Source organism: Oncorhynchus mykiss, chromosome 28 (assembly GCF_013265735.2).
Source record: "Oncorhynchus mykiss isolate Arlee chromosome 28, USDA_OmykA_1.1, whole genome shotgun sequence".
NCBI lineage: Eukaryota > Metazoa > Chordata > Actinopteri > Salmoniformes > Salmonidae > Oncorhynchus > Oncorhynchus mykiss.
The window spans coordinates 5,313,161-5,331,026 of NC_048592.1; the positions used below are offsets into that span (position 1 = coordinate 5,313,161).

General features: G+C 43.3%; 1 protein-coding gene across 1 annotated transcript in view; it reads left to right on the forward strand.

Annotated features, from left to right (window-relative positions):
* Positions 1-17,866, forward strand: part of LOC110508384 — a 102,836-nt gene that overhangs the window by 42,092 nt on the left and 42,878 nt on the right. Inside the window, exons 2-7 of the mRNA XM_021588884.2 lie at positions 7,465-7,652; positions 11,949-12,006; positions 12,578-12,665; positions 12,788-13,164; positions 13,351-13,488; positions 13,582-13,737. Of these exons, the coding sequence (XP_021444559.2) occupies positions 7,537-7,652; positions 11,949-12,006; positions 12,578-12,665; positions 12,788-13,164; positions 13,351-13,488; positions 13,582-13,737 (933 nt within the window). The 5' untranslated portion in view covers positions 7,465-7,536. The remainder of the gene's footprint in view (positions 1-7,464; positions 7,653-11,948; positions 12,007-12,577; positions 12,666-12,787; positions 13,165-13,350; positions 13,489-13,581; positions 13,738-17,866) is intronic.

The following is a 17,866-nucleotide window of genomic DNA, read 5'->3' on the forward strand; positions in this document are numbered from 1 at the left end:
GGTGGGGCTGAAACCCTCCCTCCCGTTTCCAGGGGTGAGCACAGAGCCCAACAGAAACATTGATGATCCTGCTCTATGACAAGAATGCGGATTATGTAAAAGGGTTTTTACAGGTACTCACAGGAATCACTTTGAAGGTCTGGACTGACGAAATCATTTTGTATGGAGAAGTGACTACTACACACCTAGGCTGTCACTCTCCTTAAACTCTTTGAAGGTCTGGACTGACAAAATAATTTTGTATGGAGAAGTGACTACTAGACACCTAGGCTGTCACTCTCCTTAAACTCTTTGAAGGTCTGGACTGACGAAATCATTTTGTATGGAGAAGTGACTACTACACACCTAGGCTGTCACTCTCCTTAAACTCTCCCCTGCTGTTTTAAAGTGGTCATTGACCTGGCAACATCACAGGTGCATTTAGAACATGGCTGTCAAACTCATTCCATGGAGGGCCGAGTGTCTGATGATTTTGGAGTTTTCCTTTCAATGAAGACCTAGACAACTAGGTGAGGGGACTCCTTACAAATCAGTGACCTTAATTCATCCAGTTCAAGGGTGGAGCAAAAACCCGCAGACACTCGCCCTCCGTGGAATGAGTTTGACACGTGGTTCAGGTCCTCAGACACGGCTGTGGACATTACAGAATAACACCTGAAAATATGTTCAACACTCATCCGATAAGAACTACATAGAGGAGTCACAATACTTTCCGACAGGACTAAGAGGCCATTCATACAGGTATCATAAGGCTCTGTGTGTCATCTTGAGTGGTGTTGTGTTCTAGCTCTGCTCTTGTTTGTCTCTTGTTTGTCTAAGGAAGCTCAGAGAAGAAGCCCTGACTTCTAACTGTGGTTGTTCTGCTATACTGCTGCTCTCTCTCTCTCTCTCTCTCTCTCTCTCTCTCTCTCTCTCTCTCTCTCTCTCTCTCTCTCTCTCTCTCTCTCTCTCTCTCTCTCTCTCTCTCTGTCTCTCTGTCTCTCAATTCAATTCAAGGGGCTTTATTGACATGGGAAACATGTGTTAACATTGTCAAAGCAAGTGAAATAGATAATAAACAAAAGTGAAATTAATAATAAAAATGAACAGTAAACATTACACTCAGAAGTTCCAAAAGAGTAGACATTTCAAATGTCATATTATACAATGTTGTAACGATGTGCAAATGGTTCAAGTACAAAAGACTAAATAAATAAGCATAAATATGGGTTGTTTTTACAATGGTGTTTGTTCTTCACTGGTTGCCCTTTTCTTGTGGCAACAGGCCACAAATCTTGCTGCTGTGATGTCACACTGTGGTATTTCACCCAGTAGATATGGGAGTTGATCGAAATCAGGTTTGTTTTCAAATTCTTTGTGAATCTGTGTAATCTGAGGGAAATATGTGACTCTAATATAGTCATACATTTGTCAGGAGGTTAGGAAGTGCAGCTCAGTTTCCACCTCATCTTGTGGGCAGTGAGCACATAGTCTGTCTTCTCTTGACAGCCATGTCTGCCTACGGCGGCCTTTCTCAATAGCAAGGCTATGCTCACTGAGTCTGTACATAGTCAAAGCTTTCCTTAAGTTTGGGTCAGTCACAGTGGTCAGGTATTCTACAACTGTGTACTCGCTGTTCAGGGTACAAAAGCATTCTAGATTGCTCTGTTTTTTTGTTAATTCTTTCCGATGTGTCAAGTAATTATCTTTTTGTTTTCTCATGATTTGGTTGGGTCTAATTGTGGGTCTAATTGTGTTCTCTCTCTCTCTCACACATCTCAGTTCTTATCTCTCTGTATCACATCTCTGCTCTCTGCTTTTGCATTTCTGCTGAGTTTCCAGAGAAACGCTTCCTCTCAAGGTGTTATCAGCACTAGGTCTGAGTCATAATCATCATCATTATCATCACCACCATCATCTGTAGTGACAGAAGCATAGTTTTTATCATCTTCACAATTATCCTCTTCCTCCCCTCCTCTTCCACCTAATCATAATCATTGTTAAAGCTAAATATTAATGAAATGTTTAAATATAGTGTGTGCTTAGCATGTGGAAACATACTGAGGTGCTTTGTGTAGTTCGGATGAACGCTCTCGTGGGGAAGCTGAAATGATATCTGTGTTTCTCCATTGAATTTTTGGAGGAGGAGGAAGAGGAGACAGGGGGAAACAGTCTGCCAATGACCTCTCTCTCCCCTCATCTCTCCTCCCTCTCTGCCACCCTGTCTGGCAATTTCTCTGTCTGTCATGGTCGAATCTCACTCCCTGCCTTCTTCTTCTTCTACATCTCCCTCTTTATCTCCCCCATATCTCCCTATCTCTCTCGATAGCTGTTGTCAGCAGCTTCTCCAAAATTGGGCCTGTCTGTCTATCTGTCTGTGTCTGTCTGTTCCATAGGGGGCTGTCTGTCTGTTCCATACACAGCAAAAATGGGTGCTAATTAATTTGCTGTGGATCACCCCACATCTCTGCATGGCAGAAAGAGAGGGTGAGAGAGAGGTGAAGAGAGTGAGGGATGAGGAGAGAAGAAGGAAGGAAAATAGATGCATATACCCTATTGTGTATTCTGGAATTTCTCTCTCTCAATTGAAGTTCAATTGCTTTATTGCTTTATTGGCATGACGTATTACTGTGCATTAGAGGTCGACCGATTAATCGATTACACCTTTATTTAATCTTTATTTAACTAGGCAAGTCAGTTAAGAACACATTCTTATTTTCAATGACGCCTAGGAACGGTGGGTTAACTGCCTTGTTCAGGGGCAGAACGACAGATTTTCACCTTGTCAGCTCGGGGGATCCAATCTTGCAACCTTACAGTTAACTAGTCCAACGCAATAACGACCTGCCTCTCTCTCCTCTCTCTCGTTGCACTCCACAAGGAGACTGCTTGTTACGCAAATGCAGTAAGCCAAGGTAAGTTGCTAGCTAGCATTAAACTTATCTTATAAAAAACAATCAATCATAATCACTAGTTAACTACACATGGTTGATGATATTACTAGATATTATCTAGCGTGTCCTGTGTTGCATATAATGTGACTGAGCATACAAGCATACAAGTATCTAAGTATCTGACTGAGCAGTGGTAGCCAGAAGCAGGCGCGTAAACATTCATTCAAACAGCACTTTCGTGCGGTTTTGCCAGCAGCTCTTCGTTGTGCTGTTTATGACTTCAAACCTATCAACTCCCAAGATGAGGCTGGTGTAACCGATGTGAAATGGCTGGCTAGTTAGCGCGCGCTAATAGCGTTTGAAACTTCACTTGCTCTGAGCCTTGGGGTGGTTGTTTCCCTTGCTCTGCATGGGTAACGCTGCTTCGATGGTGGCTGTTGTCGTTGTGTTGCTGGTTCGAGCCCAGGGAGGAGCGAGGAGAGGGACGGAAGCTATACTGTTACACTGGCAATACTAAAGTGCCTATAACAACATCCAATAGTCAAAGGTTAATGAAATACAAATGGTATAGAGAGAAATAGTCCTATTATAACTACAACCTAAAACTTCTTACCTGGGAATATTGAAGACTCATGTTAAAAGTAACCACCAGCTTTCATATGTTCTCATGTTCTGAGCAAGGAACTGAAACGTTAGCTTTCTTACATGGCACATATTGCACTTTTACTTTCTTCTCCAACACTTTGTTTTTGCATTATTTAAACCAAATTGAACATTGAACATTTCATTATCTACTTGAGGCTAAATTGATTTTATTGATGTATTAAATTAAGTTAAAAGTGTTATTTCAGTATTGTTGTAATTGTCATTATTACAAATACATTTGTTTATTTTATTTTATTTTTTAAATCGGCCGATTAATCGGTATTGGCTTTTTTGGTCCTCCAATAATCGGTATCGGTGTTGAAAAATCAGAATCGGTCGACCTCTACTGTGCATATTGCCAAAGTATACTTTGGAAATGTACATCTCTCTCTTTCTGTCTCTGTCTCTCTCTTTCTTTCTCTTTCTTTCTCCCTGACCTCATTTTGCTGACTGCTCTTTTTCATGTCCCTTGTGTTCAGTTTTCCTAATAATCCAGTGGATTGGTCACATCACTTTCACTGACTGTGTGTGAGCTTGTGTGTGTGTGCGTACGTGTGCATGTGCTGAAAACAGCATAAGTTATGGCCATGAAAAAGGCAATACTGCCACAACACCCTCCCTGTCCAAGGTGTATCAGGATTACATCCCGTTTTCATTTACATTTGGTTTGTCAATTAACGTCAATTCTACGTGAAATCAACAAAAAAAATCCTACTATTTCATTGGATTTGTTGTAGGTTAAAAGTTGATTGAACGTCATCACATTTATTTTACAATGGGATAACTACTGATTACAGAAGATGTCTCTCTGTGTGTGTGTGTGTGTGTGTGTGTGTGTGTGTGTGTGTGTGTGTGTGTGTGTGTGTGTGTGTGTGTGTGTGTGTGTATCAAATCAAATGTTATTGGTCCCATACATGTTTAGCAGATGTTACTGCGGGTGTAGTTAAATGCTTGTGTTCCTAGCTCCAACAGTGCAGTAATATCTAACAATACACAACAATACACACAAATCTAAAAGTAATAGAATGGAATTAAGAAATATATAAATATTAGGACAATATGTCGGAGTCTGGAGTATAAATATAATTATCACTGCTCAAGAGGAGATCTGCATGGAGGAATGGGCCAAAATACCAGCAACAGTGTGTGAAAACCTTGTGAAGACTTACAGAAAACGTTTAACCTCTGTCTGTCATTGCCAACAAAGGGTATATAACAAAGTATTGAGATAAACTTTTGTTATTGATTATTATTATTAATTTGCAAATAAATGAGTTAAAAATCCTACAATGTGATTTTCTGGATTGTTTTTCCTCATTTTGTCTGTCATAGTTGAAGTGTACCTATGATGAAAATTACAGGCCTCTCTCATCTTTTTAAGTGGGAGAACTTGCACAATTGGTGGCTGACTAAATACTTTTTTGCCCCACTGTACATATGAAATGTGTTAAACATTATGTAAACATGATTCAAGGTCTATTATTAAAGTGACTAGTGTTCCATGTCTATGTACATAGGGCAGCAGCCTCTAAGGTGCAGAGATGAGGAACCGGGTGGTAGCCGGCTAGTGACTGAGGGCAGGGTACTGTGTGGAGGTCGCCTAGTGATGGCTGTTTAACAGTCTGAGGGTCTTGAGATAGAAGCTGTTTTTTAGTCTCTCGGTCCCAGCTTTGAGGCACCTGTACTGACCTGGATGACAGCGGGGTGACCAGGCAGTGGCACGAGTAGCTGAGGTCCTTGATACTCTTCTTGTCCTTCCTGTGACACTGGGTGCTGTAGATGTCCTGGAGGGCAGGTAGTGTCCTCCCAGGGATGCGTTGGGCAGACCGCACCACCCTCTGCTGTAGATGTTCTGGAGGGCAGGTAGTGTCCTCCCAGGGATGCATTGGGCAGACCGCACCACCCTCTGCTGTAGATGTTCTGGAGGGCAGGTAGTGTCCTCCCAGGGATGCGTTGGGCAGACCGCACCACCCTCTGCTGTAGATGTTCTGGAGGGCAGGTAGTGTCCTCCCAGGGATGCGTTGGGTAGACCGCACCACCCTCTGCTGTAGATGTCCTGGAGGGCAGGTAGTGTCCTCCCAGGGATGCGTTGGGCAGACCGCACCACCCTCTGCTGTAGATGTTCTGGAGGGCAGGTAGTGTCCTCCCAGGGATGCGTTGTGCAGATTGCACCACCCTCTGCTGTAGATGTCCTGGAGGGCAGGTAGTGTCTTCCCAGTGATATGTTGTGCAGATTGCACCGTCCGCAATCTCAGGGCTCTCCGGAGGGTGGTGCAATCTGCACAACGCATCACTGGGAGGACAATTGCCGTTCCAGGCGGTGATACAGCCTGATAGGAAGCTCTCATTTGCACATCTGTAAAAGTCTGTGAGGGTCTTAGGTGACAAGACAAATTTCTTCAACTTCCTGATGTTGAAGAGACGCTGTTCTGGCTTCTTCACCACACTGTCTGTGTGGATGGACCATTTCAGATAGTCAGTGACGTGTACGTCAAGGAACTTGAAGCTTTTCACCTTCTCCACTGCGGTCCCGTCGATGTAGTGCTCCATCTGCTGTTTCCTGAAGTCCATGATCAGCTCCTTCGTTTTGTTGACATTGAGTGAGAGGTTATTTTCCTGGCACCACACTCCCAGGGACCTCACCTCCTTCCTGTAGGCTGTCTCGTTGTTGTTAGTCAGGCCTACCACTGTTGTGTCGTCTGCAAACTTGTTGATTGAGTTGGAGGTGTGCATGGCCACACACTCATGGGTGAACATGGAGTACAGGAGGGGGCTGAGTGCCCTGTGTTGAGGATCAGCGTAGCGGAGGTGTTGTTTCCTACCTTCACCACCTGAGAGCGGCCGGTCAGGAAGTCCAGGACACAGTTGCACAGGGTGGGGTTCAGACCCAGGGCCCCGAGCTTAATTGATGAGCTTGGAGGGCACTATGGTATGTGTGTATTTGTTGTTACGTGTGTTTATAGTGTGTGCATCATTTATAAGTATTTGATTAAATGGGCTTGTCAAGATATAGGCCACTTAATCAGAACATTGCAAAGCAATCACTTTCCTTCTTATTGAGAAGGAAAACAAACATATTGTGGCAGGAACTGAAATGAAGCATACTGATGGCCAGAAAGATTTGTTTTGAGGCTGGACAGAGATTGTTGCGAGCACACTGAAGGTAAGTGAGGAGTCAAACGCAAGAGAGCAGAAATGTCAGTGTAGCGTGTAACTTTTAATCAGGTCCAAAACAAACACAGTCCAGTACAAATACCCAAAACCCAATGGGAACAAACAGTTCTCGCATAAGGCGTAGAACCACAACGCACCTTACTAGAATCACTACACGCAAAAATATGCTGCTTGTGGAGGAAAGCCTCCACCGCCCACCGAGCGCCGCCAGGACAGGGAGAGGAACCGACTTCGGTGGAAGTCGTGACAGACAGACAGACTCTTTGTGTTATTCTGTTAAACTTACATTTGAGCTCACTACATGAGAATACAATTACTAGTATGAGCTAACAAGTAGCATGGATGAAGTCCTACACATATCTGTGGGATGTTAGCTGGCTTAATGTATGCACTTTGGATTATCTAGAGAGGGAGTGTAGTGTAGATGAGAATATGTCATTTCAGAAAATATGTGATCTTCATGTAGCGTACAACCCAGCATGCTTCTCCGTTTTCTTTTTGTGCTACGTGTGGTAAAAAGCCCAAAATAGAACCTTAGATGGTCAAGCACACACACCCCTCTGCTCACCTAATGTCGCTCTTTGCATTAACCCCTCCCCTCTTCCTCTCTGTTTCCGTGCACCACTGTAGATCCAGTATTACTCTCCAACTCTCTTAGTGGTGTACACTATCTTATCACACTTTAAAAAACATGAAATCCTGTCAAAAATAAAATGGTGAAAACAAAGTTGACCCTAACTTATTTTGTTCATTTTTTTAAACTCCGCTGCAGGTTTTCCTGAGCACCCTCCTTCTGTGTGAGTGTGTGTCTGAGTGTGTGTCTGAGTGTGTGTCTGAGTGTGTTATGGCGTCTGTGATGGACGATTCCTACCGTAAGGTGCTGTTGCTAGGGGCCATCGCTGCAGCGTCAGCCTTTGTGGTCACCATCATCATCGTGGTGGTTTGTGTGGGCTGCCAAAGGTGAGGTCACAACCAACAGATTTGACACTTTCTCTCTCTCTCTCTCTCTCTCTCTCAATTCAATTTCATTAATAGATAATAATATGAACAGATAAACAAAAGTGAAATAAATAATTGTAAAAATTAAGCGTAAACATTACACTCACAAAAGTTCCAAAAGAATAAAGACATTTCAAATGTCATATTATGTGCAAATAGTTAAAGTACAAAAGGGAAAATAAATAAACATAAATATGGGTTATATTTTCAATGGTGTTTTTTCTTCACTGGTTGCCCTTTTCTTGTTGCTGAGATTTGATGTCACACACATCATAGCAACAAGTCTTGCTGCTGTGATGTCACACTGTGGTATTTCACCCAATTCTTTGTGGGTTTAGCCAAGCTCCTCTCTCTCTCCCTCTCTCTCTCTCTCTCTCTCTCTCTCTCTCTCTCTCCCTCTCTCTCTGTCCCTCTCGCTCTCTCTACTGTTCAAACTATGGGATATCTGAAACCCACACCCGACCAAGCCACGCCTTCAGTATTCAAAGAAAACAATCCAACTAAGTGACCCAACTGGCTGGGTACAACAAATAAACAATTATTTACCTAGACACGTTTACTGACAACACATTCTCATTTACAGCAGAGTGGGGTTTAGCCAGGATGCCAGGGTAAACACTCTAAACACACTTTAGTGCCTACAGAGTCAGGACATCTGACTACACAGGGCAATGTCCCCAATCACTGCCCTGGGTTATTGAGATATTTTTTTAGACCATAGGAAAGGGTGCCTCCTACTGGCCATCCAACACCACTTCCAGCAGCATCTGGTCTCCCATCCAGAACCAACTCTGCTTAGCTTCAGAGGAAAGCCAGCAGTGGGATGCAAGGTGGTATGCTGCTGGCCTAAAACAAACCAATGTGTTTTCTGTCATTTATTTACCCTGTTTTTTAGAGTGACTAGCTTATAGATCAGGATTCTTAGTAGACAAAAGCAATAGAACACAGTATGCTCTGGTTCTTACGGAACCCTCAGGGACCAATCAGACTCAACCCTCAGTGGCTTCGTTGCATTTGGTATCCTCTTCAAACAGACATAGAGATGTACTGTATCTTAAAGTAAAGCTTCATGTAATCCTCTTTAACCAGACATAGAGATGTACTGTATCTTAAAGTAAAGCTTCATGTAATCCTCTTTAACCAGACATAGAGATGTACTGTATCTTAAAGTAAAGCTTCATATAATCCTCTTTAACCAGAGATGTACTGTATCTTAAAGTAAATCTTCATGTAATCCTCTTTAACCAGACATAGAGATGTACTGTATCTTAAAGTAAATATTCATGTAATCCTCTTTAACCAGAGATGTACTGTATCTTAAAGTAAATCTTCATGCAATCCTCTTTAACCAGAGATGTACTGTATCTTAAAGTAAATCTTCATGTAATCCTCTTTAACCAGAGATGTACTGTATCTTAAAGTAAAGCTTCATGTAATCCTCTTTAACCAGAGATGTACTGTATCTTAAAGTAAAGCTTCATGTAATCCTCTTTAACCAGACATAGAGATGTACTGTAGTTTAAAGTAAAGCTTCATGTAATCCTCTTTAACCAGAGATGTACTGTATCTTAAAGTAAATCTTCATGTAATCCTCTTTAACCAGAGATGTACTGTATCTTAAAGTAAATCTTCATGTAATCCTCTTTAACCAGACATAGAGATGTACTGTAGTTTAAAGTAAAGCTTCATGTAATCCTCTTTAACCAGAGATGTACTGTAGTTTAAAGTAAAGCTTCATATAAAGGCATCTGTAAATGGAACCAATAAAGAAATAAATACATTGATGTTGCCACAAAATGTATGAAAAAAAAGTATTCTCTTTAGTTTGGTAAGCCATGAATTTTTCTGGTGCTGAATTCCTGCCTCCAGTGTGTTGTTATGATGTGACAGTCCTGTGGGATGTGGATGCTTAGACACCTGCTCATGGCTCCCCAGGGGCAGACAGAGCTGAGAGGTGCATAGAGAGCTGTGTCCTGGGCTGGAGAGAGAGACAGAGTCCCTGGGGCATCTCAATGGTACTAAGTGGCCTCTGTGTGTGTGTAGTTGCACAGATGCATCTCTTCTCCTTTATCTTCACTGAACTGAAAAACACAGGCTAGGTGAAAGAAACATGTATGGATAGCCTCCGGGAATCTACTTTCATATGTCTATTTAGATCCGATCGGTGCAGGTGAAGAGCAGGAGATGAGGAGAGGAAGCCACATATGAGTATTGAGATCTGATCGGTGCAGGTCTAGAGCAGTAGATGAGGAGGGGAAGCCACATATGAATATTGAGATCAGATCGGTGCAGGTCTAGAGCAGTAGATGAGGAGAGGAAGCCACATATAAGTATTGAGATCAGATCGGTGCAGGTCTAGAGCAGTAGATGAGGAGAGGAAGCCACATATAAGTATTGAGATCAGATCGGTGCAGGTCTAGAGCAGTAGATGAGGAGAGGAAGCCACATATAAGTATTGAGATCAGATCGGTGCAGGTCTAGAGCAGTAGATGAGGAGAGGAAGCCACATATGAGTATTGAGATCAGATCGGTGCAGGTCTAGAGCAGTAGATGAGGAGAGGAAGCCACATATAAGTATTGAGATCAGATCGGTGCAGGTCTAGAGCAGTAGATGAGGAGGGGAAGCCACATATGAGTATTGAGATCAGATCGGTGCAGGTCCAGAGCCGGAGATGAGGAGAGGAAGCCACATATGAGTATTGAGATCAGATCGGTGCAGGTCTAGTGCAGTAGATGAGGAGAGGAAGCCACATATAAGTATTGAGATCAGATCGGTGCAGGTCTAGAGCAGTAGATGAGGAGAGGAAGCCACATATAAGTATTGAGATCAGATCGGTGCAGGTCTAGAGCAGTAGATGAGGAGAGGAAGCCACATATGAGTATTGAGATCAGATCGGTGCAGGTTTAGAGCAGTAGATGAGGAGAGGAAGCCACATATGAGTATTGAGATCAGATCGGTGCAGGTCTAGAGCAGTAGATGAGGAGAGGAAGCCACATATGAGTATTGAGATCAGATCGATGCAGGTCTAGAGCAGTAGATGAGGAGAGGAAGCCACATATAAGTATTGAGATCAGATCGGTGCAGGTCTAGAGCAGTAGAGGAGGAGGGGAAGCCACATATGAGTATTGAGATCAGATCGGTGCAGGTCTAGAGCCGGAGATGAGGAGAGGAAGCCACATATGAGTATTGAGATCAGATCGGTGCAGGTCTAGAGCCGGAGATGAGGAGAGGAAGCCACATATGAGTATTGAGATCAGATCGGTGCAGGTGAAGAGCAGGAGATGAGGAGAGGAAGCCACGCACGAGTATTGAGATCAGATCGGTGCAGGTCTAGAGCAGGAGATGAGGAGAGGAAGCCACATATGAGTATTGAGATCAGATCGGTGCAGGTCTAGAGCCGGAGATGAGGAGAGGAAGCCACATATGAGTATTGAGATCAGATCGGTGCAGGTCTAGAGCCGGAGATGAGGAGAGGAAGCCACATATGAGTATTGAGATCAGATCGGTGCAGGTCTAGAGCCGGAGATGAGGAGAGGAAGCCACATATGAGTATTGAGATCAGATCGGTGCAGGTCTAGAGCAGTAGATGAGGAGAGGAAGCCACATATGAGTATTGAGATCAGATCGGTGCAGGTCTAGAGCAGGAGATGAGGAGAGGAAGCCACATAGAGTATTGAGATCAGATCGGTGCAGGTGAAGAGCAGTAGATGAGGAAAGGAAGCCACATATGAGTATTGAGATCAAAACGGTGCCGGTGAAGAGCCGGAGATGAGGAGAGGAAGCCACATATGAGTATTGAGATCAGATCGGTGCAGGTCTAGAGCAGGAGATGAGGAGAGGAAGCCACAAATGAGTATTGAGATCAGATTGGTGCAGGTCTAGAGCAGTAGATGAGGAGAGGAAGCCACATATGAGTATTGAGATCAGATCGGTGCAGGTCTAGAGCAGTAGATGAGGAGAGGAAGCCACAAATGAGTATTGAGATCAGATTGGTGTAGGTCTAGAGCTGTAGATGAGGAGAGAAAGCCACATATGAGTATTGAGATCTGTTTCACCTATAGTCACCTACTGCTGTCTTTAGCACACCTGCATCACATGGCTCGCCCTATCAACAGTCCCCCATGGATACAACGTTCCCAAGGGGCCCCTAGTGACGTGTGGAAATGTTAGCAACCATGGAGGAATATTTACTTCTCTCTTGAGTGAAACTCAACAGCGACATAGTTAATAATAACTGCTCCTTCATGTCTCCTCAGGAAAAACAAGACCAAGCATCCTCCGGCCAATGGAGAGAAGGGCTCCTCAGTAGACCTGGTGAGTTATTTATATTAGCCCCTTCTTTATACATCTTTTATTCTTTATGTTGTCTATCATCCATGGCAGCCCATCAACCATCCCTTTACCGTCATTTGTTATAGGCCCAGCCAATAAATTGCCTAGTACTACCTTACACAAGACTTGGTGAGCTCATTCCACCACCTGGGCAATCTACTATATTATCCCCTCATTTATAGCAGCAGAAATGTCAAACATATCGACACTCTGACAAAACAAGGTGCTATCTAAACCCTAAAAGGGTTCTTTGGCTGTCCCCGTAGGAGAACCCTTGAAGAACCCTTTTTGGTTCCATGTAGAACCCTTTCTACAGAGGCCCTTACAAGCATTTCGCTACACCCGCAATATCATCTGCTAAACATGTGTATGTGACCAATAAAATTAGATTTGAAGGGTTCTACCTGGAACCAAAAAGGGTTCTACCCGGGAAACAAACAGGGTTCTCCTATGGGGTCAGCCGAAGAACCCTTTTGGAAGCCTTTTTCCTAAGAGTTCAGCACCACCCAGTGACTGTACATCAGACTGAGCAGTATATATGCTCTCTGTATAGGGTGCTCTCCATCAGCCCAAGAACAGCTCCATCAGTAAATCTGACACTAGGCTGCATGAGATCAACCGCTTGCCCCGCAACGGCAACAGTGAGTAACAATACCAACAACCAATAGACTGCCAACAACTAGAAAACAACCGGTACATTGGTGAAATGGAAACCATGTAACAATGACCTGATAATAAAAGTCTCCCTCCTCTCTCTCTCAAGGTGGGGGTAAGAACCGTCCTGCCAGTATGGACCTTCTCCTCCTTCACAGCCATCGCTCCACCTCTGACATCCGCCCCCCCCTTGTCCGCCAGCTCCCCCAGATCCCCACCAGCCCCGAGGGGGAGGGAAACATCCAGAGGGGAGGAGAAGAGGGGGTCAGAGACCACACCTACACTGAGGTGGGGATCCGGAACTCACCCGTCCGTTGCTTTGACAATGGGCTGTACGAGAGTGTAGGGGTTAGAGAGGTTGACACGGTGCCCCCAGCTCCCCCACCCACATCAGCCAACACCCCAGCAACACCGAGGACCTCACAGAGCCCCAACGGGACCCGCACCGACGATGTCCTCAATGGGAACAGAAACAGGAATGGGAATGTGCGTATTTATGCTCTGAAAGCAATGCAATAGAAGTGTTGACATCGCGTCATCATTGCCTTTATATTGTGACTGCCTACCCGTAAAAATGTTAGTTGTTCATTTTGTTATTCTGCTTTTCTTTTGTTGGCCCAATGGAAGGACAAGTACCTTCCAACTGCGTGTTTGTGTGTCTGTATTCCTCAGGGAAATGCCAGAGGAGCTGTTAATGGGAGCAGCAGAGGAGGGAAGGGGCTCAACGGTGCTAACGGATCGGCCCTGCCCTCCCTGGCCCCCCAGGACCCTGTAACGGCAGAGTATGCCTCCATACGGAAGGTCAAGAAGGTAAACAGTGTTTTTACAACTGCTTTCCAATGGAGTCATGGAACAGCATTATACTGTTTGAATTCATACTCTAATGAAATACAATTGATTAAGGTGGACAAGGCAACCAAGAAGGAGAACGGGAATGCAGAGTCAGATGACCAATCAAGTGTGGGAGAGTCACCCTCTGCCCCGCCCCCTCCACTGCCCCGCAGCCAGGAGTTTCTACAGAAACAGCTGGGTCCATTCCACCTGCACGTCTTCCCTAAGGTACGCCCCCTGTAGGACACTCATGGACACAGACTCCGGATTGATGTAATTCTTCACCAGCTTGTGTACACTGCTAACCCCACACTGTAAACGCCAATGCATTTTTTACTCAAATACTTCTAGTTAGTTGAACTCAAAGTCAATGAAAACTCATTATTATTATTATTAAGGTTTATGTGGTACTGACTCAAAACTAAACAGGGCAACTGTGTAAACATGTCGCCCCCCCATGAATGATGCAGTGCCAATTGAGATATCATGATATTATTATGTGACTAACACATTTCAGTTAAATACTACAAGCCTTGGACCAATCAATATAATTTTGTAAATCCCGGATCTCTATGGCATTCACCCAAGTTTTTGTCAAAATTGGGCTAGTGCTGTCTGAGATATTGCACGTGAAGAGCATACAAACGAAGACAGATCCACAGTCCCTTCCCCGATTTCATTGTGGGGCACAATACAATACACAAGAGAGCTATATACAGGGAGTACCCGTATCAAATCAATGTGAAGGAGTATGAGGTATTTGAGGTACAGATGAAGTTGGAAGTTCACATACACCTTAGCCAAATACATTTAAACTCAGTTTTTCACAATTCCTGACATTTAATCAGAGTAAAAATTCCCTGTCTTGGGTCAGTTATGATCATCACTTTATTTTAAGAATGTGAAATGTCAGAATAATAGTAGAGAGAATAATTTATTTCAGCTGTTATTACTTTCATCACATTCACAGTGGGTCAGAAGTTCACATACACTCAATTAGTATTCGGTACCATTGCCTTTAAATTGTTTAACTTGAGTCAAACGTTTCGGGTAGACTTCCACAAGCTTCCCACAATAACTTGGGTGAATTTTGGTCCATTCCTCCTGACAGAGCTGGTGTAACTGAGTCAGGTTTGTGGGCCTCCTTGCTCGCACAGGCTCTTCAGTTCTGCCCACACATTTTCTATGGGATTGAGGGCTTTGTGATGGTAAGGGCTTTGTGATGTCCACTCCAACACCTTGACTTTGTTGTCCTTAAGCCCTTTTGCCACAACTTTGGAAGTATGTTTGGGGTCATTGTCCATTTGGAAGACCCATTTGCTACCAAGCTTAAACTTCCTGACTGATGGCTTGAGATGTTGCTTCAATATATCCATATATATTTTCCTTACTCATGACGCCATCTATTTTGTGAAGTGCACCAGTCCCTCCTGCAGTAAAGCACCCCCACAACATGATGCTGCTACACCCGTGCTTCACGGTTGGGATGGTGTTCTTCAGCTTGCAAGCCTCCCCCTTTTCATACAAACATAAAAATTGTCATTATGACCAAGCAGTTCTATTTTTGGTTCATCAGACCAGAGGACATTTCTCAAAAAAGTACAATCTTTGTCCCCATGTGCAGTTGCAAACCGTAGTCTGGCTTTTTTATGGCGGTTTTGGAGCAGTAGCTTCTTCCTTGCTGAGCGGCCTTTCAGGTTATGTCGATATAGGACTCATTTTATTCTGGATATAGATACTTTTGTAGCTGTTTCCTCCAGCATCTTCACAAGGTCCTTTGCTATTGTTCTGAGATTGATTGGCACTTTTCACACCAAAGTATGTGCATATCTAGGAGACAGAACACGTCTCCTTCCTGAGCGGTATGACGGCTGCATTGTCCCATGGTGATAAATACTTGCATACTATTGTTTGTACAGGTGAATTTGGTACCTTTAGGCATTTGGAAATTGCTCCCAAGGATGAACCAGTCTTGTGGATGTCTACAATTCTTTTTCTGAGGTCTTGGCTGATTTCTTTTGATTTTCACATGATGTCAAGCAAAATGGCACTGAGTTTGAAAGTAGGCCTTGAAATGTATCCACAGTACACCTCCAATTGACTCAAATGTTGTCAATTAGAAGCTTCTAAAGCCATGACATAATTTTCTGGAATATTCCAAGCTGTTCAAAGGCACAGTCAACTTAGTGTATGTAAACTTCTGACTCACTGGAATTGTGATACAGTGAATTATAAGTGAAATAATCTGTCTGTAAACAATTGTTGGAAAAATTACTTGTGTCATGCACAAAGTAGATGTCCTAACCGACTTTCCAAAACTAGAGTTTGTTAACAAGAAATGTGTGGAGTGGTTGAAAAATGAGTTTTAATGACTACAACCTAAGTGTAAGTAAACGTCCGACTTCAACTGATGATATGTACATGAAGGGTGATTAGGCATTACGATAGATAATAATACGAGTTAAAAAAGGCAACAGTAAACATGTAGTAACCCATGAATGATGCAGCACCACCCTTGGGCCAATCAATGTAATTTTGTTAATTGACTGATCTCTGTAGCATGACACATCGTTCACCCAAGTGTTGTCTACATCGGGCCAGTGGTGTCTGAGATATCGCGTGGGTTAGCTAGACTCAAATTTCAGAGATTAAAAGAGATAAAAATATGTGCCCATTATAGCGCCACCGTGTGGCCGGAATGAATTGTCTTGCATATGTTGAGCGTTTGCAACATGTGTACCAAATTGTGTTACCATACGAATATCCTTGACTGATTTACATGCATTTATGTGCCAGACCACGCCCACGTGAATGTTTATTGGTTAATAGCGTCCATGTAGATTTAGGTACTAATCTCGACTATATTGGTTAGTGACAGGGACATGGTTGTTGAATTAATTCATTTTCAGTCCCTGTGGCCTTCAACAAGTGAGCTCCTAGGAAAATGTTATCATTATTAAACTCTTTATGACAATACATTACATATCTCCTAAATTCTTATTTTGAGGCTTCATCCTAATACAATGGCCAGAACTCATGGTTTACAGGCCATATTATGTCTATAAGTAGGCCTGTATGTTATTTATCTTTGTGTAGCATAACATTGATAAATCAGTCACTCATGCAAAATTAGCGATATTATAAACAATTACAAAGAATTAACCTGCAGTGGCGCATACTGGGAAAAAAGTTTATTTGTTGTCATAACTTAAAAAATAGAGTTGATTTGACTTCTCATTTAGTTCTGAGTCGGTATCACATACACATTTGAAGTAATAATGACTTTTCATTGACTTTGTGTTTATTTTACTAGAAGTTTTTGAGTTAAATTTGCCTTGGGGTTTACAGTGTACATGCTGTGTGGCAGAAATATTAACCTGTCAATTCCTTCATTTACCCACCAGAGGGAACTATTCCTTCTGCTCAGTGCTCAGTGTTTGATGTCAGAGGAAGAGTAGATCTGTAATGCTCCGGGTTGAAGTCCCTCCTTAAACACAGGTCTACGATCAGATCACACTCACCTCAATACTAATCTTAACCATTGAAACTGATCTTAGATCAGTGTGTAGGGAGCAATTCGAGCCTGATCTTTATCACTATTTCCAGCCCCATGTGCTCTACTGACCTTACCTGTCCACATGAATAGAAGGTCAGATATTATAACTCATTATGTGCCCTGGGTCTGAAATCATTTTGTAACCAGATGGAAATAGTGTGTATAGTGTGGGCAGCACTGAAAGGGGGTAATGGAGGGACAATGATAAAGATCAAACTTTCCTGTGTGTTTGGCAGTCCTACCTGTTTTCTCTTACTGTGTGTGTGTGCATTTTGTGCCTGTCTGTGTGTGCGTGTGTGTGTGTGTGTGTGTGTGTGTGTGTGTGTGTGTGTGTGTGTGTGTGTGTGTGTGTGTGTGTGTGCGCGTGTGTGCGTGTGTGTGCGTGTGTGTGTCTGTGTGTGTCTGTGTGTGTCTGCGTATGTCTGCGTGTGTGTGTGTGTGTGTGTGTGTGTGTGCGTGTGTGTGTGTGTGTGTGTATCTGCGTGTGTCTGCGTGTGTCTGCGTGTGTGTGTGCGTGTGTCTGCGTGTGTCTGCGTGTGTGTGTGTGTGTGTGTCTGTGTGTGTCTGCGTGTGTCTGCGTGTGTGTGTGTGTGTGCGTGTGTGTGTTTGTGTGTGTGTCTGCGTGTGTCTGCGCGCTCACGTGCATTTGCACAGCACAAACAGGGTGATTATAATCTGCTTGGTCACAGGTTTGGTAGATTAACAGAGCTGTGTAAAGTATTTTATTTATTTTTATTTAGCCTTTATTTAACTAGTCAGTTCAAACTTCTTAAGGATATGGAGCAGTATTTTCACATCCGG